The sequence below is a fragment of the Cariama cristata genome, unplaced genomic scaffold, assembly GCF_000690535.1.
Source record: "Cariama cristata isolate BGI_N322 unplaced genomic scaffold, ASM69053v1 scaffold7412, whole genome shotgun sequence".
NCBI lineage: Eukaryota > Metazoa > Chordata > Aves > Cariamiformes > Cariamidae > Cariama > Cariama cristata.
In genome coordinates, this window is record NW_009602095.1 from 76,676 (window position 1) to 101,931 (window position 25,256).

The 25,256-nt window shown below is 37.9% G+C and overlaps 1 protein-coding gene across 1 annotated transcript in view; it reads left to right on the forward strand.

Annotated features, from left to right (window-relative positions):
• The first annotated feature begins 1,365 nt into the window (after positions 1 to 1,365).
• MYT1L (myelin transcription factor 1-like) overlaps positions 1,366 to 25,256 on the forward strand; it is a 123,715-nt gene continuing 99,824 nt past the window's right edge. Inside the window, exons 1-3 of the mRNA XM_009694589.1 lie at positions 1,366 to 1,467; positions 1,650 to 1,683; positions 1,983 to 2,045. Coding sequence (XP_009692891.1) covers positions 1,371 to 1,467; positions 1,650 to 1,683; positions 1,983 to 2,045 — 194 coding nt within the window. The 5' untranslated portion in view covers positions 1,366 to 1,370. The remainder of the gene's footprint in view (positions 1,468 to 1,649; positions 1,684 to 1,982; positions 2,046 to 25,256) is intronic.

Here is a 25,256-nt window from a genome sequence, read left to right on the forward strand (position 1 = left end):
TTTATTTTAGAAGATCATCCCTTTGGTGTGGAATAAATCACACTACCAGGAACCAGATGATGACTACCAAGGAGCAGAACTATGTCAGTAGCACAGAGCCTTCTGAGGGTAGCCCTTTCTTTCCACTGAATTCCAGTCACCCACAAATTTTGTTGTGCTCTTTCCTCCTGATGTAATGTGTTGAGGGAGCTCTGGAAAAGCACCCCTTGATTTCTTCCTTGCTAGTTACTTCTGACATCATTTGTGTTAAGGTACTGACCAAAGAAAGCTAGGTGATTAAAGGGTTAACTGCTGGTCACTTGAACCTGTTTCTGTGTTTTTGCATGTGATATGTGACATTCTTACCAGATACCAATCCAAGGATATTGCTATAAACCAGTGATTGATTTTTTTTTTTTCTGGGAGAACTAGAGCCCCATGGTTGATTTCTGTGCTTCCTGACCTTTACAATATCGTCTGTATGTATGAACCACTGCAGCTCCATCTTGCCATCCTGTTCTTCCACATGCAAAGGAGCTGATGATACAGATACTGCATGTACTTCCCCTGACACAGTCTCTCAACATAGTTCAGTGCGATCTGCTTCTGTTGTACAAAATTGTAAACTCTAGCTAGCCTATGCAGTTTGCCTTTGAAAGTCTGGTGACAATAGTACACGGAATATCAGAAGAAACCATGTGGCCCTATGGTAACTACCATAGATCAGTGCTTATGATACTTCCTGAGGTCTAATCTGCAGCCCTACCCCTGTCTGGTAAATATTTAAGATTACTGTGTATTTATTACTGTATAGAAAGCTACATCAGATAGGCATGCTGTTTTTAAAATGAAGGTAAAGATTTAGCCATATGTAGCATGTGAGCACATTCCTGAAACTTGAAAAAACATATCTAAACAGTGAAACACATTGGCAAAGATCATAGTGCCATATTAAACCATGAAATCTTTGAAGTTCTAATGATGACTCTTTATATCTCCTTTCCAGTCATTATTCCTTCCTCTCTTTCCCACGGCAAAGTGTTTGGTTAGAAAGCGACCTATGGTGTGTGACCCCTTGACTTTAGTTTTAAATTGTAGAGAAGTCTGTTGCATCCTGTTTCAAAATATATGGAGTAATCAGGGGTTTATGTCAGAAGTATCCCTTTGAAAATAGGAACCAGCACTTAGTTGCACACAATTTGCTATGAAATCAGGGCATGCAAACAGACTGATTAAAGCAGAAATTACCGTATTTTCTGTTTTTAAATAAACATAAAGATCATAAAAATCCCCTGTAAGGTGGGCTTTCCCTTACAGGATAAAATGGAATTAAAATAGTGTCAATAAATTGTGTGAGAGACTGTATCAGTCTGTGCATTGATAGTCTGTGCATGCAGGATAAGAACATTGACTGCCTGCTAATCTATTCCCAGATGGAGGTGGATGCAGACGAGAAGCGCCATCGCACACGCTCCAAAGGTGTTCGAGGTATGTCTCTTGCTTCAGTAAATCACTCAAGGCCCCTGCTCAGGGTGACCTTCATCCTCCAGAATCTCTTTGCACGATTCCTTCTGACCCTTGCTTTTACACAACCTTTCTGGTAATTTTCTGTAGAAGAGGGGTACTTGTAATAGATGATAAATTTTTATATATTTTCCATCTCTCTGCAGTTCCCGTGGAACCAGCCATACAAGAGCTGTTCAGGTTAGTGCTCTGAGTGTAAAATGTATCCCCATTAGCAATTTAGAAAATTCGTGCCTTTTAATGGGTATAATGCACTTTCAAGTTCATTGGTGGTTTGCTCATGCCCTGCTGCACAGATGAAATTAATTCCCTTGAGACTTGCTAATAAAAAGCATCCCCTCTTTTTTTTTCCCTTCAGTTATTTGATTTCTCTTTCTGTCTTTGTTGCCCTCCATCTCTGTAATACCTACTGCCTGCTTTTAGTATAATCCTTCTGCAGCACACCAGCACCTATATAATTAATTCTCTCTCTTTTGCAGCTGTCCCACGCCTGGCTGTGATGGCAGTGGTCATGTTAGTGGCAAATATGCAAGGCACAGAAGGTAATATCTGTAATTTTTCATAATTTAGTGAAGAGATTTGGTAAACAAGTTAGCTGGCAGGACCTTGATAAACCAAACAATGATAAAAATTAGTAATTAGACATTCTAAAAGCCATGTGGATTCACTTCACTTTTTTTTTTTTCCTTTCTGCATGTCACACAAAATCTAACTCACATTTTTGCTGAGGAAACTTGTTCTCATTGCCAATCTTCTCTCTATTTTTGCATACAGTTCTCTTGCTCATGTGTTGCAAATTAAAATTTGGCCCTACTGACATGTTGGTGCCAGGGTGACTCCTGTTATTTAATGTATTTTACAACTGAATGAAAATGAGCTTCTGAACATTTTAAGTTTGATCAGGGTAGATTCAAAGGTCAAAGCCTGAGACAAATCAGCGTAAATAAGACTTTAGGGTTCAAATATTATACTGTAGTTATAAACACCTTTACTTCAGTTTCTAAGCCATGATATGTAGAGATACCTCCTTTAAGAAAATGGTTTTAGCTGTTTATTGTTAATAATATATAAGGTAGCATATGTTACGTATACCACATGTGCTTCAAATTAATTTAGAGCTCAATCTTTAAATTTCTGTGTCTACAATTTCAATGTTCAATAGTGTTGTACATCTGTATCAATAGCATTCCTTTCCTGAATCATATGTCCATGAATTTCTTGTACAATATTTTGAAAATTTAACAGCTCTAGAATACATGAATTTTTCTCATGTGCTGTGCATTTCATTTGACATATTTTATACAGCAGCCCATTGCAAGAGATAAAATGGCTGATGTTTTGGCCATCTCTCTCCTGAATAGAGGGAGGTGTTCAAACCAGTGTTAAATTTTCCTGAAACTGCTAAGGTTTTAAAGCACTTGTGGTGTTTATAAGAACATGTATTTCACACCAAATCTGGTAACTGCTTTGTAATAAGGGCATATGGTTTCTGTGAATTAAATTGAAATTATACGTTTGTGATTAAGGCATTTATTTGAAGCAGGAAAAGATACCAAACAGTGACATGTCAGTCCACTCAGTGCCCCTCCGTCCACTCATGTGCTGCCTTTTTTCTTAGCAGTGAATGAAGCTTAGGGACAAGTCCAGAAAATACTTTACAAGAAAAGTGATATGCCTGATATTAAAATTCTCTTGAATTACGTTTAAACAATATAAAACATAACATAATTATATTCAAATTTATTTTCCTAATCTTTTTTCACTCATAAAAATGGTAAAAGTTTTGTGGTTATTTGAAGGATTTGATTAGATTGGAACACTGATTTAGGAGAAATAACCAAAATCATTCTTAAATTCTTCTTAAATATTTCTTCTTAGATTTGCTTGTGACTTCTCATTTCAAACCATGGTTCTCTTTTGTCCATGTAAATATAAGCCTTATCAGCCATTAATGAATGGCACCAAATCCTTCTTTTCCCTCAGAAATTTCACAAGCAGTCAACAGTTAAATGACATGATTATAATGTCCTTTCTAGTTACAAGATTGTAACTACATACATTTCTTTACACTTCACGGGATTTGCGTGCGGATTTCAAAAACAAAAGTCTTGAAACATACAGAAATAAACTCTTTAGCTTTAAAAAAACCCCTGACTTTCCTCCTGAATTGCTCTAACTTTGATCTGTGTGTCTATGTTAAATCACCCTTTGGGGGAGGGGGAAGGAGTAGATGTGAGGTTTGGAAAGATTACATGCAATTTTGAGACGTTAATTCCATATTTTGCTTTCTTGACATGATCCTGGTATGTCAGTACACGAACAGACTGAATCTCAGAGCTGTTAATTAAATGAAATTTTGGGCAGATGCGCAAAGAATAAAAATTGGAAATACATCAAAAATTCCTTTTTTTTTCTTACTGGCTAAAGAATTTGTGGGGGTTTTTTATGTTTTCTTGTCACCCTGATTGCCAATCCACTAATCAAAATATATTTAACCAATATATGTCTTATTTTGTGTAAAAACACAAAGTTCTTTGTTGAGGTTTACAATATACATATCTATTTTCTAAAAGAGCAGTAATTTTTTTATCTAGTCCAACCAACAGCTAGTAAATTTAAGTTTTCCGAAGAATCCGAAGGAATTTATCTTTTTTCTGTTTTGCAATTTGGGTGGGAAAGACCCTCAAACATTTCTTCCAAGGAAATCAGACTGTCTTAAAAATTTGATGTGTTCAGGGAATTGCATATCTCAGCTGATGCCTAACTCAATTCCATTTAGACCTACAGAGCTTTTTAATGAGGTTAAGACCTTTCCATTCACAGTACCAGACCGGCTCATTATTAGGAATTAAATGTATTTGCTTCCACTAGATGTAGTCAGAGCTCTCCAGAATTCTATTTCTTCTATAACATCTTGAAGTCTCTGGAATTTCAGGGGTTTTTTTAATTGAAATTTTATCCTTGTAATACTAATGTGACACTGAAGATACTACCTTAAGCTTCAAGCGAAATAAACAGATCCTTTCGAATTTTCAGACAGATTGAGGGGATGAAATATTGTTCTGCTGATAGAATGTTAGGTAGAAGTTAAAGGAGAGTTTTATCATATGTTTTGTACCCCAATTATGTTTTAAATTATGAAAGAGCTGCAATGGTAGGGTTGGCTAGGGAAACAAGGAGGCCTTATATGTCATGGATATTTCCTTTGAGGCATATGAAAACACGAGAGTGGCACTAGTTAGGCTAACAGTGGTAACAACTTGTATCATTTCCATCTTTTTGATTTTTTCTTTGTGTCAAATCTTAGTTTGAAGTGAAACCTTGCGTGGCGTTGTACTTTGCTCTCAGCTCTTAAGTTTGGTGCTTAATTTTAGCTTGTTAGTTGGGCATGCTGATAGACAGCTGAGATGGACAGGCTTCTCTGCAGGGCGCTTTAGGGCAGGACGCTGGGGTCTCTCGAATGAACTCAGCGAAAGCGCCTCTCTCCAGTGACTGCACAGGAAGCTCAGAAAGATTAGCATCCCTGTTTGGGCACTGAGGGTAAGTGCCCAAGGTTAGGTGCTGTGCCTACCTTCTTCGGAGAAAATTCACATCTTTTTTTTTAAAGTTTATTTTAGTAATACTTAGAAACTTGAAGCTATCATGGACTCTCTAGTACTGTGTATGATGCACAGCGTGAGGCAGTGCCTAGATGTTAACGTTTACACAGATAGGACTTCAGTACCTGTTTATGTTTCCAGACACCTGAGGCCAACTGAACTACTCACAGATCATGCAGTTAAAGAAATGCCTGTATCTTTGCAGTATCAGGTCCTGAAAAATAAAAAAAAAAACCCAAAGGTTGTGAAAGATTTGAAAGCAAAAACAAAACCAAAAAAATAAGCCATAAACATGTTGAGATGGTGGTGGAGACAAGAAGAAAATTCAAATCTTAGGAGTGAAAACCAGAGCCTCTCCCTGGGCCATGCTCCTGATACGGTTTATTTTAGTCACTTGATAGCTCTTCAGGTCCATTGTGCATAGTGCATAATAACAAACAATACTCTTATACCTTCAGAGCTCTGAATTAATTTTGAACAGTAAGCTTGATCCAGATCCTTGGATACTTTTAGCTGTGAACAATCCATCTGGGTACACAGCAGTTACCCAAACCACACCAGGAGATTGTTCTCAGAACCGTGTTTTCAGGATGTCTGTCGGCTAAGCGTCTGAAGAGAAACGTAGATTCCAGTGTTCTTTCATTGCAATTAATAGGAACTTTGCCAGTTTAATTAGTCAACTTTACAGGCAACACGATTCACATTGTATGTATACAAATATAAATGTAAAAGCAAGTCCAGTTTCTGCTGTAAGTTCAGCGGGTGCAAATGTCATAGTTACTCTTGAGTAACTGAGCACAAAATGGCCTATGTTATTCACTGAGTAGATGTGAATGAGGGTTTTAGAAATATTACACCCTATTGCGTTGCTGTGTATTTAGCATTTTTTTAAAAACACATAATAGACCAAATAGATGCCTATGGTTTGCCATGTAAATAGGTACGTAGACACATCATAAAAAGCCTAACTAGATTCCATTTAAAAAAGTACTGATTACATGCAATGGCCTATTTTAAAAGCATCTTAGCATCAGAGTTGTGTTTTTTTTTCTCAAGTAACAAAAGCCATTAGATTCTGTAATTGATTAATCACTTGCCAAATGCCACATGCTTCAGAATGAAACACATTCTGACAAATAAGAGCCCTTAAAAGAATGTTAAACTGATAGTGTGGCACTACGTATACTAATTTAGGATTCTTTTAGTGCATATATCAGTGCGTATTTGAAAGCAGATAAAGCCATTGTATAGAAATTAAAACAAAACACAATCTTAGTCTGAAACAATATGCATCAAATTTCGGTGAAGGATGAATTGTTAAGGCCAAACAATAAACCCTTCAGATTTAAAATGGAAATACTGATAGAGCTCTCACTATATCATGAATTTCAATTCGATTGCTGAAAATAAGAATTCAGCTGAAATAAACCAACTTGAACATTTCATCTACCAAGGAATTTTGCATGCCTTTTCTTCAGTTCATATGGCATTTGTAAGGGATTTTTTTTTTCATTAATCACTGATACAATGTCTTGGAAAAAGAAGCAAGTCTCAAAAATGAAGAGGGATCATAAAATAGTGTTTAGATCTATAATGTATGAATTGTCCCTAACCTTATAAAATACATCTAATTTTAATTTTCCACCAAATTTCTTGGTATCACTAGTTCTTTGTTGCTTTACTAGGCTGTCTTTTTCTATTACATTCTACAGATAGCATAGTTTTGACCATCTTTTAATTTTTAAGCGTGAGATTTGTCATTTCATATAGCAGATTTATTTGAATTTATAAATACCTTAGAGTTTAGCATTGCTGTTTTGATTAGGAAAAGCCCCCCATACCCTTGTATTGCCTTGGCATTACATACTCTGGTTTAGTCGTCTGTATTTTAGAACAGAGTGACTGAAATAATTCAGGCTCCCAAACTTGGAAATTAAAAGACTCAAATGTCTCTCTCTTATTAGAAAATTATTGAATTTCCGTGGCTTCTTGTGCCATATTTCTTATTCAAATTTTTTCATTTCATATACCTTTTCACCCACCAGTTTGATTGCCATGGCTGCAGCCGTGGGTGAATAATTGCCTGTCTTCACAGGAGCATGTTCTGGAGCTAAAGTTGAGTGCTTGCTTCCTGATGTATGCCTCATTTGGATTCTGCCGACAGCCTAGGGGCTGTATTATTCATGCCTTGACAGATAGCACTCACTAAAAGCATTGGAACAGGGCCAGGTACTGGCAGAGAGATAGTGGAGCATTGCAACTTGCAACTGAGAGGAGCATCTATAATACAAAAAAGAGAAATCCTCATACCTCCCTTTTCCTGGTCTCACTTTGATGGAGAATTCATTTGCATCAAAATAAAATACCCTAAAAATAAATACATTTTTTTCTAAACCACGCTTGAAAGTTTAACACAATTTTCCACATTTAATTGCAAAGCTGATTTTAATTAGTAAGGCCCTGCATGTGAAAAATGAAGATTCACTTGGGTGAGTGTAACACATTGCAGTGTCTGCTGAATGCTCTAATTAATGTATGGCTGCTGTACAACAGGGTGCACTGTGGGATATTTATGAAAAATTCTGTGCACGCAGCCAGTCTATCTGTATTTTAGTTCTTGAATCCACAAGAATAAATAACTTTTCCCCCTTTATTCTTTATGAGACATCATTGTGCATGCCATCACTCCATCCATAAACTTTATGGCATGCCTGTCCTTTTTACTATTTGTCAATGATATTATAAATCAGAAGCCAGGACATACATATTTTAACATTAATTTGATAGCAGAGCATGGTTGCATGCTGTGCAGAACCCGAGGTCCACCGATGCATTTGTGTTAGAGCCTAACCACAGAACAGTGAGGTCCTTATTGTTGCTTGCTTTTATGATACTGTGAAAAATCCCACTGAATGCTGGAAGTATAGACAAATGTATATTAATTTCTCTCTAAGCTGCTAGTCAACCTTTATTATAGTGTTAAATAATGATAAAGTGATTTACTGGATATTTACCTGAGGAAAGAACGTGCTCTGATGCTGCCTGTGCAATTTAATTCTATCTCATTTAATGGTATATTTGCCAAAGATTTTGGTAAGTTGTGGTAAATACCAAGAATAATATTGTAAGTGTATTTTATATAAACTAATCCACCATTCAGGGCTTGTAAAAAAATGTTAATAAATGAAGCTTCACTGCTGTGTTAAATCTAGCTGAAGAGAAATAAGTAAGTAAATAAATAAATAAAATAAGTGAAAGAGCATAGGGATTTTCAAACAGAACACTGTGAACGATAAATAAATGTGCTGACAGAGAATCCATAATGTATTAGAGGTCTGTATTGGCTGCTGTCTGAATTCAGCAATATATCCTTTGTCTGATTGTTGATTAATGATTAGAAAGGTGCAAAGTTGGGTCTGAAACGTCAACCAAGTATACACCAGCAATTGGCGTGTGGCTCTGCATGCCAGTGGCCATTGTCTAGAGGTGACCGCACAAAGGAACCACAGTTCAGTTCCTCCTACCACCGTCTAGACTGGGAATAGCAATTTCAGTGGCACCGAGTTGCAGGATCTGCATGGGCTGGGAGTACTAGCCTGCTAAAGGGGCAACAGGGTGGAATAAAATCAGAGGTAGGACCATGGAGAATGCTGATTTGGCTGGGCAGCAGCAGCAAACAGCAGATTTGGGACGTGCTTTCTGCAGTGGGTCTCCAGGCTTGTATGCTGCTGAAATGATATGCTCATTTTCTTTCACATGGCAGGTGCTGGGCGTATTTCTCTTGCAGCAGTCCACTTACAGCCACAGAGTTTTCTGTGGAAGGATCTGTCTGGAGATGTTGCCATCAGCCACAAAATAAATGAAGACCATGCAGAAAGTATGGGAAAGAAAATAAAAAAAAAAAGAAAAAAAAGTAATAATAAAAAAAAAGAACAAAACATCCAGTAATACCGGGGAGATAGTGTCTCCAACAAGATCCTGGAAGTAGCTATACACATTTTACTGTTGCCTATGGGAAATTTATTTGGTTGGCCTGGCAGCTTTGCTGAGAACATCATGTTCTCTTAGGAGAGAAATAAATAGTTTGAGGTTGAATAATTTGTGTTTTTCATAATGGAAAAGAGGATCTACAGAGTTGATTCGCACATGATGGGCAAGACATTTCATCTCCCTATGCCTCTGTTTCCCTACTTGTACACAGAAAGAGAATTTCGGGCATCTTAAGATGTAAAGACAGAAGCATATATGGGAGATTGTTACAAACATCATACCCAAAACTCTGTCTCAGATATTTACCTGGTATTTAAATAAAGATCTGTTAAATGACCGTTGATGTCAGAGGAATCCTAACCTCACATTTCAGTGCTTTTTGGATCAAAATATTTTTCCAGAGGATACAGCAAAACTAACTAATTTGTAATGATAAGACAATTTTACATTTAGTGTCAACTGTAGTTTCCCTATTTCATAATTTGTGAATTATTTCCGCAACATTTCTGTAAAAATATTGATTCTGAGGTTTAAAGAACTGGGGGTATTTAAGAAATCTGTTTATTAATGTGTATTTTAGTGATAATGCAGTCATAGTTTTTAGCCTTACACTGAACCAGAAAAGCCATGAGCAACATTGTGCGCTGGGTTTAAGGTACTACGGAGCTGCCTTCATCCTCCTGCCAACAGTTCTGCTGAGCGGCAGCATAGCTACTGCGGGTGCTGTTGGAAATTGGATTGGAGCATCCCAAGTTAGGGCTTTGGAGACAGGAGAATTTACTGGTGAATACTGGCAGCTGGATAGACAGGGAACTCAGTCTTATTTCTTGCTCCAGTGTCCACGCCAACACAAATAACATAGATGACTTTGAAAGTTTTGTCCATAGGTGGCACCCATGCTATCAGAGAATAGCGCTGCCCAGCATCTTATTCTCCACCTCAGTGAAAATGATCTGAACTCTGCTAGAATCATCAAAAAAAGAGGCGGGGAAATCATATTAGTAAAAAATAAATAAAGTTATAGTGATCTTTTTCTTTCAAATGTTCATATATTATGAGCTCAGGCACCCTAAATACTACCTGGGCTATCAGAAGAATATGAAAGAAACAAGAAACCAATTCAGATATGAAGGAACGAGAAACCAAGGTCCATCTACCTTCTGCATGTTCAAAATCACTAGACCATGCTAGCAGAAAAATCCACATAGATGTATATGTAGAAATAGGAGAGGAATGAGGCACAAAAGAAGAAGTGAGAAAACAAAACCAAGGTTGTAGAAAAAAAGAGAAAAAAGGATTTTGGTGGGTTTTTTCCCCACCCTAAAAATGTACTGTGATATGTCTTTAAAGACTTACATTGAAGTTTTTCAATAAGTTGAGACAGCCCTTTCAAAGACATCGCTTCTTATTAGTGGTTGATATGCAGTACTGCTTTTAGTCCTGTCAGCTCAGGACAGAGAAAGGAGAGGTACTCCTGAGCCATCTTTGATGGCAATAATAAATCTAAATAAATACATCCACAGTACAGAATCAAATGCCCAGGGGACAGATAGCTCCTGAAGACATCCTCAGCACTGTACAGCTTAGGACACTGTAAAAGGTGCTAACTTCAACCAGATGAGTGGTCCTTCCAAGTTGGTTTCCTGGTTACTCACCTGAATCACCTTCCCCAAAAAATCTTGAAGCTTATTGATTACATGAAAAGGGATTGCAGAACTTAATATCCCTTCGTTATTTGCAAGAACGAGCAGTGCCACACTGTAAGTCTGCATGGAAGAGTGGAGAAGGGGTATAATGCCTAAGAGAAAATATTCCTGTGATTGAAGTTCAACCTATGTCTTAAATCGGTGATTTATGATAAAATTTGTAATACTCTAAAGCCAAATGAGACAGGACAGGATATGATTAGCTTTAAATGCCAATACCAGCCATTTAAAACAGCTTTTTAAAGTTTCGTTCCCTGGGACTGGGACAGATTTCTCTGCCATCAATTTTTTTATTTAAAGTAACGAGCAGACCACTGCATTGGATGAACAAGTAGTGGATGAATGCTTTCTGTCCAATTGATACTGGTGAAAGAAATTCAGCAATGATGTGCACCTGCTACTGGTTTTCACCCTCATCAGGTCTCAGGAGAAAATCTTACCTATACTTTGTGAGTGGGGAATAGGTGTTCAGAGTAAAGGCTAGAGCTAAAACTGGCATGCATTCAGCTTCTGCTTTAAGTTACCCTGTCCAAAGAGTGGACCCTCATCATCCCTCCCTTTTTTTGTGTCTAACTCTGAAGTCAAAGTAGAACTGTACTTTTAACATTAAGCTTGTTCAAATTTCTAGTCTTCTGCCAGGAAACATTTATTTGGGCACCTTGATACCTATGTCATATTAAGTAAGTAGCATAGTTAGTACATCTCTAATCCCTTACCTGCTTGTTTCACTGCAGCAAGTGTTCTTAAAGTCCTCCAGTTTGTGATCTGTACAAACATGGCACTCACCCCCTCTTTTATTCTTTGTCAGCAGGAGTTAGGACACGTTCCTCCTATCTTCTGGGAACTTGCATTAGCTATAAAAAGGTTAAAATCAAGATACTTGTATTGTTTTTTCTTAATCTGTTCATATTTTATGGACAATAATATATCCAAAAGGAAGAAGGAAGGATATAGTTTTGTAACTTTGAGCAATCACTTGGAGAGAGAAGAACCCGATTTTCAGTCCCAGCTTTAGCAATATAGAAGACAGACACTTGCTTTAGAGAGGAATTAAATGAATCCTTCACTGGTAGCAAAGAACATGTGAATGTTTTCTTTTGCATGAGTGTCCTGGTTTCGGCTGTGATAGAATTAATTTTCTTCCTAGTAGCTGGTGCAGCGCTGTGGTTTTGGATGTAGTATGAGAATAATGTTGATCACCCACTGCTGGTTTAGTTGTTGCTCAGTAGTGCTTACCCTAAGCCAAGGACTCTGCAGTTCCCCAGGCTCTGCCAGCGAGGAGGGGCACAAGGAGCTGGGAGGGGGCACAGCCAGGACAGCTGACCCCAGCCACCCAAAGGGATATTCCATACCATAGAATGTCATGCCCAGTACAGAAACTGGGGGGAATTGGCCGGGAGGGGCCGATCGCTTCTTGGGGATGGGCTGGGCATCGGTCAGTGGGTGGTGAGCAATTGCATTGTGCATTGCTTGTCTTTTCTTGGGTTTTATTCCTCTGCCTCTCTTTGTTATCTCCCTTTTCATTACTATTATTATATTTTACTTTATTTCAATTATTAAACTGTTCTTATCTCAACCCACAGGTCTTACCTTTTTCCGATTCTCCTCCCTATCCCACTGGGGCAGGGGGAGGAGTGAGCGAGCAGCTGTGTGGTATTTAGTTGCTGTCTGGGCTTAAATCATGACAGTGAAGTATTAGAGAAGTGGGCACTCTCAACCCAGATTACTATAAAACCTCATGAGCAAGCAGTCTTCTCAGAGGTGTAAAATGAAGCTTCAGTTACCCCTGGCAAAAGAGGCTATTAAACACAGATTTCTCACACGTTTCTGTATGTTCTAGATTAGATAATGGCTAAGGCTGGGATCGTGATTCCTCCTCTGACCATGTCCTAGTCAAAAGACTGAGTTAATCTCTATTTCTGTAAGAAAAAAGAAGGCTTAAGGTGATTAATTCCAGGAGCGGAAATCCCCCACTACAGAAAATACCTTCCTCCCGTCCGGATTACAGTGTCTAAATTCTGCTGTGTGTTAAGTGCCTACATGTCCCTGGGTATTAGAAGGGGATGTTGGAATTTCACTGTGCAGCTATGCATAGAAACTGAGAGCTGTAATGCATGCGCTCCCTTGGTAAGGTAGCGGTTCGTGACTCTCTGCTACCACACAAGACATGTGCGTCACAGCCAGAAATTGAGTCATGCCTCTGAATTCTACTCCAGTGCCTTTTGCTTTAGACCAGCCTTCTTATATTAAAAGTTTATTTATACGAAGATTAGCAAATGATTTCTTGTTACTAAGTGTTTGCAGGGACAATAAGAATAATGTGCTAGAATTACTGATGTACTGTTTAATGTAGATCTTGCTTGGGCATAGTTTCTTTTAGGATGATCAATGAAGATTAATGATTTGTTGGTTCGTGGTGACCATCAGGACTACTTCAGGAGAAGGGGACAAGCAAAACAGTCATCTGAAACAAGAGGATATGTCATATATCGTGACATATATGATGAATATTCTCTGACATGAGTCATAGATGTTTGCACGTTGCTACCTACCATCAAAAAAAAATGATTTTGAAACATTTCTCAGGGAATTCTCTGGATATCCCATATTTTGTGAAAGGAAGTAGGAAATGCAAAGTCCAACTAGGTGGATGGCTGCTCTGCAGCCGATTTACTACAGTAACTGTATTTTACGCTCATAAAGCTTTTTCAACTGTTAATTTTAAAACATTTCACAAATTTTAACACAATAGCCTCAGTGCATTTTGTGATATTAAGTATTTGATTTCAAATGACACCAAAGGTAATATCGCTTATGGTGTTGTAATACATTCACAATAGCACATTGACTCACAAGACTGGTTATAGCAACTTTTTACCAGTGCACATTTATAGTGCTTACAGTTTGGGATGGAAAGTGAAAAAAAAAATTGAAGATTGTTTATCTGTCTGAAAATGTAGGAATAATTCTGACAGAGTGTAATTGCATGACTTTCTTTTGAGCAGGGCTTTGGAATTAACATTTCTAGTTCTTAAAACACAGACACTTAGCTCTACTTTTTAATTCCATGTGACATAAGGTATTACCAGTTTTACAGGCTTCTGTCCCTTCCACAATGGCAAATTTGTTTCAGTGCTACTGGCAAGGAAAGCGTACTACTTTCTGTGTTGTAGTACTGTCTCTGCAGCATCTAGGTGTTCCTTGGAAATACTGACATACTCAGAACTGACGTGGCCTGGCTTTGCTTAGCTTGTGAGACCTAAAGAGATCACAGAGAAAGCTGGACTCAGAAACCGAGTCAGAGTTATAAAACAAACATCATTTTAGAAAGTATGCAAATAAATTCTGACTACTGTTTTAACTTCATATCTTAACAGTCAAGCTTGCTGCTTCCAGTTATGTTATTAAAAGGGTGTAGGAGGAAGGACTGAACAGTTAAAATGGCATTGACTAAAAGTGGAACCATTTCTTTAAAATGTCAGCATTTAAGCAGAACTATAAAACAGAAAACATTTGGCTTTTTCTGTCTACTATAATTTTGGTTGTTCATTGAAAATTATAGCAGTTAGTCAGATTTAGAAATCACAGTCTAGTGGACAGCTCAGGTAGAACCACAACAGAACTATCACGGTTAGTTTAGATTTGCTAGTAGCTTTTTTTTTTTTTTCCCCACTTTTTGTGTATACTGTGGATTAAACTGATCTCTTGTGTAAGCAGGAATAGAATTTCATTCCTCTTACACTAGGGCAGTTTGTAATTATGATGCTCTAGAACTCTGTAAAAAAACCCAAAACCTCCCCAGGAAGATGAAAATTTATTGACTGATCTGAAAAACAGAGATGTTACCAAACTCCCTATTTTTTAAGCCATAAAGAAATTTAGAATCATCTGGTGAAGAGTCAGGAAAGATTTACCTACTCACTACATTACAATATATCTTTGCATGATATCAGATAATTTGGAGTGACATCGCATCTTATCATCCCTACCTTCAAAATCTTCTGGGTATTTTGGACACTACAATGTCTTCTGATACCTGGCCCACCTTCCATTTAGTGCATTTACCTGTGAATTAGAAAAGTTTTCCACTATTACATTTCTAGATCTGTGATTTGCACAAAAAATATTTCAGCGTATCAATCAGAATATAAGCACAAACTTCTAGAGCACAACTTAAATAGACCTTAGGTACTGAAGTTGAAGAGAAGGATCCACAAAAAGCCCGAGTCTGTAGTTGATCAAACTTGTGATAGAAAACCTATTTGCGTGTGCCCAGAGGTGCTGCCAGCTTAGCTAAGCTGGGCTGCGCAGTGCTTTCTACATGCCGGAATGTTTGAGTTTTGCGGAGCGCAGGTGCTTCTACCAGCATCCTCTGATCCTAGGCACAGCAGGCGTCCTCTGCTCACATGAACCTGCAGGGACAGCACTGATTTCTATAGACACCATAGCAGTCACATCCCCTTTCACTGAAAAATTTCGTGCTAGTGGTGCATCCTGGACCAGCAATGCTCCCTCAGGACACAACACACTGCTTCGGTTTCTGCGTCAGCCTGAGTGGGCCCAAGCGTAATGTTAATTCCCAAGCCAGAGCCATACCAAAAGGATGAGAGGTGAAGACTGACTAGGGTGAAGCTGCCTTCTGTCCCGGCTGTGGAAGCCAGGCCTATGACCAGACAGGAGTGTGAGGTTTTTTACAGAGAACAGCGAAAGAGAGAGAAGAGCTAGGCTGGTGATTAAAGGACTTCTCTAGGGGAACCAGATCTGGAGCCGCAACAGGTCAATGGGGTTCCAAAAAAAAAAAAGAAAATAAAAGAAAGAGTCTTCAATTTTTTTGACAATTGTTTCAACCTGCGTTGTTAAAAAAAAGGCAGAGAAGAGTATCACACTGCCTGTATCAAGACAGGGGGCAATAAAGTAGCCATCCATACTACAGGCACGATTTTTGTACCTGCATCAGAAAGTGTCTTTTTGGATTATTAGTTATATTTTTGAGATGATGCCTAAGTCAGACTTGCAAGTAGACGCAGATGTCAACAAGAAAGAGAGAAGTGGTTTTGGAAACATTCTTTTCATGGTGCTTCATATTTCTTAGCATAGATAGACCACAGTCAACTTGCTGTAGTGACTCCCAGGCTTATATACCTATATATTCCCATTGGGGAATTTATTCACTAAGGAACTTAGTCATCTAAACTGAAGTACTTTCAAGTTAAGTGTGATGACATCTAACGTTGCCACAACTGTTCCCAGTATAGATCTGTGCCCCGATTATATAGGGACCATTTTCAAAAGTGACTAATACATTGCGAACTGATTTTCAATGAGACATAAGTTTTAAGCATCAAATGCCTCAAAGTATTCAAAAAATTAAAAGTAGTCTTTGAAGTGACATACACTTTCTGAAAAGTTGCCTTTCATCTTTTAAAACTAAAGAATCTCTTCCTCTTCTTGCCATCTTCCTGTTACACACATACTTCCAGCCATTTTCTGGTTTTACTCTTTGGTCCTCTGACAGTACATCATTCTGGACCTTTTGCTATTCAGTCAATGACCCTTGCTAGCTTTCCTGGCTGTGCATCTTTAAAACTGAGCAGCTAAACTTCAGGGAGGGAACTGCCATGTTTCCCTGTGAAATCTAGCCATAGGAGGTATATTGGCAGCAGATTTTCAATGGAAACCGCCATTTCCACCCACGACCCAGCTGCCACATTTAAATCATGCTGTGTGGGGCTTCCACTCCCTTGGGAGGCTATTTTCATTTTCCTTTAGAGACTCTTCTACAGTCTAATGGAACTCACTGTCAGCTATAAAAAGTAACATTATATGCTGTAGTATTTTTTTTTTAATCATGATATGAGTCAAGTTGGAGCCTCACTATTCTGGACTAGAATGTAGTGGAATTGAATTAGATTTTTTTTTTCCCCCTGAACATAGGGTATATCAAGAAAGGCCAGTTTAAGGCAAAGCCATTTAGGCTCATATCTAGACATCTGGCTTTTGGAATCATGTAATTAAGCCAATAGGTAAACTTTCATTTTCAGACCACAGTATTTCTAATCATGAAAAAAAAAAAAAGGTGAAAAAAAATGAACTGGACATGAGAGAGAGAGTTTTGTCCTTTGAGTCTGCCAACAGTTTGAACCAATTTCTTTATGATAGGTGAGCTTGTATCTTAGTGGCAATACGACCTGCAAGACCCCCTAATACTACAACAAAGCAACTTCTGTGTGCTGCAGAAGAAGACTCGTTGGGTAGATTATTAGCACAAGCAAATGTATGCCTTTCAGGGTGTAAGGCATGGCAGGGGGCAGGGGTTGTGCAGCAGCATTTTCTCAGAGGGGAGAATAATGATCCATAATACCTGCCTTGTACTTGCATGGGGTGGAAAAACATACACCATTAAATTTGTGTTTCTTGAAGTATGTGTCCCATTACTGCCACACTGAGCAAAAGGTAGGGCAGGAGAATTGTGTGGATCTAGAACCCCAGGTTGCTCTAATGCGTCTCTGATAGGAACTGCTAGTGGGGGCTCTAACGACTGTTGAAAATTACAAAATTAGCTGTGTCCATCTAGAGCAAAGAACATGAAGTCTTGGTTGTAAGTTTGTGCTTATAACTTTGTATGCATAGTAAACTGGCAGGCACAACAGCCGGTACCAAAATTTTGTCCTAGAAATTAGGCTTAAGGAGGCATAATGACAAACGTATTTTAGAAATCATCTTTATGTTAAACAGATTTTTATGGTAACCTTTTTAGTGCAGAGCCCACTAAGAAAGAGAGCACCCTTAAAAATTAATATGGAGGATAAATGTTCAGTTTCTTCATAATAATGTTTGCTAAATGCATATTCATAATAGTTAACGTTTTTACCAAGAGACCAATTCTACCTGCAGCTTCATAATGCAATAAAGTAGAGGGAATGTTGTCATTTCTATTCTGTTTTAGAATAATTGTGTTTTCTCTGTGTTACGGAAAGGCACAATCTTTTTGCTTTTTTTCAAAATAGGAAGATTTAAACATCTCAATCCTCTAACAACCAGAATTTAGAATATTTTACACTTGAATGACTCCTAACCAACCGTGCAAGGCAAAGAACGGTATCCTGTAGCTTATGCTGGAGGTGAGAATCCAGTACATGATCACTGAAGTGGTTGCAGCTTGTATCACTTTGTTTTTGTCATTTCTTTCTGTGTTTTCAGATGTTTACTGATGACAGTCTTGTGTTAGAAGGCTGCTCCACGTATTATTCCTTTCCATTGGTTATATTTTGTAGCCATTAGCTTTTTGGATCAAGTAAGATACTTATTGCTATAGTTACAGGAAAATTGGTGTATTGTATTTCTTAATTCTGTGCTGTATATCTTTCTTAGTTAAAATTAAATTGGGAGCCAGTGCTGTTGCGTGTCTATGTAGAGATGATGGGAAGAGTATTTGTGATAGGAATCAGTAGCTGATAGTCTCATAATAGCAGCCCTACATTAGAGATGCGATAAAATGACAGCATACTCTATTACTCAGTACTTAAGTACATGCTAGAATGATAGTTTGACCTGCTGTGTTGTTGTTAAATATGATTTATCGAGTCTGTGTCTAAGGGTGTTGATTCTACTAATACGCATCTAGCCATGTTGTTAGCTGATTGACAGTATAAGTACATGAATCACCTTTGATTTCCAGCAATTTATTTCCCTTGATTTTTGAATGCTTGAACTTAGCATGCTGAATTGCTTAAAAGCAATTACATTTAAAATATTGGAATAGAACGGTTTCGTATCATGTCCAAGGCTCAAACATTGTGACTATGCAAAGATCTTTTGTAACTGATAGATGCTCTCTTGTAGCATATTCTAAGCCTTTCAAATTGGTGAATGATCAATTATGAACTTTTCCCATTTTATGATACCATGTTATCATGAAAAATAAATAAATTGGAACCTGCCCTGCCCTTTACCTGTAAACAGCATTGTCATTACCACTGTGGCTGAAAATACAGGATACACACAAATCTGGACATCTCGACTGCTCTAGATACTGCTTTGATTTAGCTTAATGTAGCCAACCTCCTTTTTGTCTGTATGTAGAAAAATGGAGGTTTTTCTTCCCCAATGTTTTTCTTCCAGTTTAGATTTTTGAAACAAATGTGGACTTCAGGATTTTGAGTTAGTGCAGAAGTCAGCGGAGAAGTGGTCACTGGCTTTGCATGTCCCCATTTTTACATGTCTGGGTTACATCTAAATCAACATCGAATCAAAGCCCACTTAGCAAAACTTGATTATATGCATTTCATCTAATGAATCAATATGAGTCATTAAACCCATGCTCTTTGCACTATCCTAGTTCCTTTGATAAGTCCCTGTATTCAAGGGTCTGGCAACAAGACATAATCCATTGTGGCTTCTGGCTTTTGAACGCGCAGTTAAGTTGGGTATTTGCCATCCTAAGATTAGAGTGCAGCTACAGCGTTTGTCTAAGATTGGATCATGTGGGTAGTCTCGAAAAGATAGCTAAGCTATAGGGAGGAGAATTATTCATGTTAAAAGTGATACGGCAGCTGTGGAAAGGAAAGAAGCAGGGTTTTAGTTTTCTCTTTATGGCAGTGTGGTGGTGCGTGGTTTTAAAATCTGCTAGGTGCTATCTTTGTTGTTGGGTGTGGACGTACAATATGAAAAACCAAAGAGATAAAGAGGCTTGGATTTCTCTCACTTTTATCAGATTCCTAAGTGGCAGAAGTATAAGTTAATCACTATTAACTCCCTTTATTGTCAGTGGAGAGATAGGCAAAGTGTGCAAGAAAGGTGAGATGAATTGCCTCCCAGGAGGTTCTGGTTTCTCTGCATTGACTTATGAAGGGATCTTAACGTGACATGTATAGACTTAGTTTTCAGAAGCCTAGGGGTAGGTGAGAGATGAACCCCATCCATGACATCATAAGTCATGGGGCAATCAGATATTATATCGATTTATTTATATAAATACTTCTGAATAATCTACAACTGCAGGGCATGTACTTTGCTAACCCCTGCTGCCACAGAAGTTTTTAGTCTCATGATTTGTTACATTTGTTTTTTACATCTTGCTTTAAATGAGCTCTCCAGGGCTGAGATTTTTCCTGTGTATTTTTACAACACCTAGAAATACATTACTATGCCTCATTTTTTCTTCACTGACCAGCTATTGGATTCAACCAATTAAACAAACTCATTGTTTAAATGAGTTACTTATTGCAAAACTGAAAGTTTCCTTTCAGTTGTCATGTCCCAAGAGCAGAGACTTTGGTGATGGGTGATGATCTCGCCAACCAGAAGGCCGATTAGCCAGTAAATTTGCCACTGTTCATCGCAGGGTTCAGTTACACCAGTTTGGATCCCAGTGAGTTGGGGTGCGGAGGTGCTTCACACTGGAGATGTATAGGTTCCAATTAAATAAAAGATCCTCCCTTTGACGTAAGTTACTGTGACACTATTGACAACATCAAGGCTCGTCTGCTTTATTTTGTTTAAAAATACGTATTTCAATATTTGAATTTCTTTAAAAAAATAAATAATTTTAAGCTTCGTCATTTACTTTTGGCACATCATTCTATCTCATGTTATTTGTTACTCCTAACTCCTTTTTGCAATGCAGTTTTTTAAAGACACTAATTTTTCTTTAGGGCTTATTTAGTTAAATAATGCAATACACATGAGTAGATCTGTGGTATGTTTGTGGCCATTCATGTGTTTAAAAAGGCTCTGAAGTGCAAAAGGATGAAGTTGGTTTTTAAAGCTCGTGAAGAAAATACCACATCCTCTATCTTTACCTTTTGAGATCCAGCATGCTTCTGGGCACTTTTGTAATTTTTCTTACTGTTCCATAATGCAGTACACGAATATTTGAAAATTCAGAAGGAAAAAGGGGATAGAATGCTCTACATTTTACTGATTCCTATCAGTCAAGCTTGTACCTACCTGTTCAGGTAAATTAATAGTTTTCACCGAACTGAAATACTATTGTATACATACTTAATCTCAAAAGTCAACAAACTTCTCTTCAGTACAAATAAATGAGGTGAAGATGGTATGTTTTGGCACTGCACATATAAAAGCACTTCCTGCTTATAATAATCTGATTTATTGAACCAGAAGCAGAAGCTCGTGGGAAAGTCTAAAATATAGTAGAGATGAGGTTATTGTATTTTAAAAGGCATTTGTTACTTTTAATTATAGTTTAAATAGATAAAAACATAGTAATTTGGGCTACTTTTACAAAAATGTTTAAGCGTGTAAAATATGGATGGGAACACAGTTTTTCCAAAGCGCTGGCTCTGGATTAATGCCTAACTCCGACTGAGAAGACAGGGGTGAGGGCAGTCATTCTGTAAGTGGCCTTAGTTGCTGTGGTGCTTGGCAGTGCAGCAGCTGCAAGAAGCATGCCTAATTCTGGCTCAGTTGCCAGCAGGCTCCTGGAAAGCAGATTCGGGTAAGTTAGTCTTCTAGACTGGGATTCATAACAGGCAGAATGGTAGCACAGGGAATTTTAATCCAGCTGATTGGAAGCGCCAAAGCCAGTGTGTCCTACTTCTATCTTGCAGGCTGCAATTAACCATCTTTGTGAAATAAAAGCTCAAAAAGCTCTGTATCCTTCTTGAACTTCAACTTACTGCTCTTCCCATTTTCCTTTCTCTAGCTTAGTGATTAGAATACTCAGCAAAGTTCTTTATCTTTTGCAGGCTGGGAAGGTTTGACTCAATACCTCCCATATTCCCAGACAGTATGCAGGCATTGCACGGACTTTTGTGGGGGTAGAAAAGATTCCTGACCAGTGTGGCTTGGAGAGCAAAAATAATTTCCCACAAGACGTTTGACTCTACCGCCTCACAGTTATCACTGTCCACTGGGTTTGCTGCTCGTTCCTGTAGTAATTTGGCATACTTTAAGCAGTCATTTAAATATGAATGGAAAATTGTCCTCAGCTGAAGGAGTTTGTTCTTACAATTGAGTAGGCAAATCACTAGGCTGGAGTCAGTCTGTTTTTCTGAATTTATTGTGATTCTTTCATTCCTATCAATTCAATGGTCCAGCTTCAACAAGAGTGCTACCAGCTCTTCCTCATAATAGCGCATAGCCTGCTGAGAAGGGCATCCCTCTGGAGTGCAGGGACTTCAAGCTGTAGGGTGTGGTGGAATCTGAATATTTATTTTCTGGTCAACTGCTATCAGTTTATAGTATCAGTCCTTTAAAGCTAAAAGTAGTCCCTGCTTTGAAAGTGATTTAATAGGATGCAGTGTTATGCAAATTAATTAGGCTTCCACATTCTTTGCAGATTGGATTTGCTAGAGGACTTATCTGCAAAATGCCTGTTTTCTCAATACCCTAAAAGTCTTCATCCAGAGATATGGACTTGGAAGTTATCTAGTCCAAACCAAAAATAATACTTACAGTATCCAGTGGGACAAGTGTAAATGCCTTGGGAACTTTCTGCCTGAAGCCTTAAGCAGAAATCTGCTTCCAAGCAGACTCTTCTTAATTTGCTATCCTCAACTGTATATGATAAAATTCCACCTCAGTGCTACTTCAGATACTTAAGTGCGTCATTAAATGTTTCTGATAACCTCACTAGGTGTCTATATAGTAAATTTTTAGATTCTATCACCTACCAAATGTTTTGGTTCATGTTAAATTAAATTCTCACATGAAAAAGAAAGAATGAGAGCACTGTTGCTGGGGACACTTACATTGTGTAAGATTTTTCAAAGTACTAATGAGAAAAAAAGAAAAAAAATCCTCCAAGAAACAATATTATTCAGATTTAGGGCATAATATTGCTATCATTTTATTTTTCTTCACGTAAATCTTATAACATGAGGCTTCTGAAATAATAGGTTCAATAGGAAAGAGATATAAATGAAAAAAGAAGGTTGGTAAACATGGCAGATAGGAATCACTTTATCTAAACTAGGTATTTAAAGTTGACTGAACCTTTATTAGTCACATAAGCTCCCTTTCTCATTCCTGTAGAGAAACAAGACACTCTAAGAGGAAAGTGTCCTCTTAGAGACATAGACATAGGTGTCACGTCCCACCTTTGAAGTGTGAGGTGGCATATCATGGAGGGGAGAATATTAATCGGTAATCTGATTTGGAAAATCTCTTGTATTTCTGTGGTCCTATACTATATATATTTAAAGAGATATGTTTATTTGTTGTAGCTTAGAAATAATAATCATACTAATTATGCTTAAAATTAGATTAGATTAGTAATAAAATACATTAAAAACCAAGAAGTTCAATTCTGGGAAAGAAATATGTATTTCCTGAAGAAATGTCCTACTGAATGTATCAGTGAAGAGCATCATACGTTTTTTAATGGAGAAAAATTGCGTGACAGTTAAAAAATACTATAAATCATATTCTAACATAGGAGTATAAATTCATATATTATTTCTTTAGTTTCTTCAATTATTAATGTCTATATGTCCTCTTGGAGCTTATCGCTATGAAATTCAACATGGTTCTTTCCACAAGAATTATTCATGACGGTTTCCAAAAGCCAGAGATGACTGAAACACACAGCAAAGCAGTGTGGAATATTCAAAAGTGTGTTTCAGGAAACCCAAATATATATTCCACTGAAAGCCAAGAGAGCTGAAGCGTGAGGGGAAAATAAGACAAACACAGTTGACCAGGGAAATACAGTAAGCAATAAAAGAACGAATAAAGGCATGCAAGACAGATAAATCAATGGGGTCATTGCTTTGAGCAGGGATAAACAAGTCTGAAAAATAAGCAAATAAGGGGATCATCACAAAAGCCAAAATTGGAAATGGAGAGAAAATTGCAGAAGCTCTAAGGACAAACAGTAACAGATTTCACAAATATATGAGGATCAAGAGGTCAATGGGAGAAACTGTCGTCTCCGTATGTGGTCGGGGGGGTGGGGGTGGGGGGAAGTTAGCTACAGAGGCTACTGGGAAGCCGGTGCTACCTTCCCCTCGGCATGCTCGCGGGAGAGACCACAGGGAACATGCCAGAAACAGAGAGAAGTGTCCTGGAGGCAGAATCTGAAAAATTAATGAAACAAAGGATGAGAGCGGAACAGGTTAAGAGAGAAAAAGAAGAAAATAGGGCAGCTAAGCAGTAGGCTCCAGGTCTGGTGGCCTGTTTCCCAGGTTTCTGAAAGACACAGATTTTAGTACATGAGGTATATATAAGCTATATGAGTTACATAGTTGAAGAGCAGAAGGAAGCCAGTGCAGGACAGTATTTTAAAGGTCTTATAAGAGAAACCCTCGCACAGGCAAAACCAAATTCAGGCTTGTGGAGAGCTGGTACGAAGGAATCAGGAAAGAGTTTACAAAAGCTGTATCGGAGTTAACTAACACAACTGATTTCCCTGGAAAAAAGGACATGTTCCTAAATTCTTAGTGCTGGACCCAACCCTCAAAATATACAAATGTTTGTTCCTGTTAGTTGCTGATGTGTCTTCAATATTAATTCTGTGAGCAAAGGCACTGAGACTAGATAAATAAAGTGAAAAACTAAAGTCAAGTTCCCAACTTTACTTGAATAGCTGAGTTGCAAATAGTTATTTAATGAGATTATAAAAGCATCAAAGCCAATCAGGCAGCTGACTGGCATTGATTTCCATTGCCAGTTACGCACTTTCCAGGGGGATCTGAATCCCAACTAATGTCTTTATAAAATCTTGTGTAGAAAAGCATAAAGCCATGAGAAAAAGATTAAAGATGACCAAAAATGGCAACAACCATTTCTTTATACCTTTGACCAATAATTTGTATTTAAAAAGTCATGCAATTATACTTAGATGCTAAATACAAAAATTAAACAACAGTTCAAAACAAAATAGATATATTTGTTATCCTACTGTCTTCTTCCCCAGTTCCCAGACTACTATGAATTCCAAAGGGGACTGTTTTGGGGCATTACTAGATTGCAAGTATTTGGTGTTCTTAACTAAACAAAGATTGGGGCAGAGCGGGGTTAATGTTTTGGCTTTAATGTGACAAAATTCAAGTTCGCGTCATCTCCAGTGGCCAGAAATTTTCACAGTTATGCATCTATTGGTGCCCTTTAGCCTTGATGGTTTTAGCTCAGAGCTGCCTGAAGTGTCATCTTTACCTCTTACACTGTTCTAAGGAGGTTATAATAAGAGGAAGAAATGAAATCCTGGGGATTGCTGGGGCTAAGCCTACTCACATCTTTGAAAATAAAGATCAGGATTTTGAGAAAATACCGTTTAATGATAATGGCATTGAAGAAGCTATAGTGAGGGTAATATGCATCACAAAGAGAAGGAACAGAAACCCAGAAAGCAAGACACATCCACTCAATAAATGTTATCCTGTCTGCTTAAATCCCATTGAACTGATATGCAAGTTTCAAAAATCTGCCTCAGCCTCAGGCTGTGACCCACTCCTGTTTTCCAGGATGCAACCTCTGTTAGGCTTCTCAATGAAAC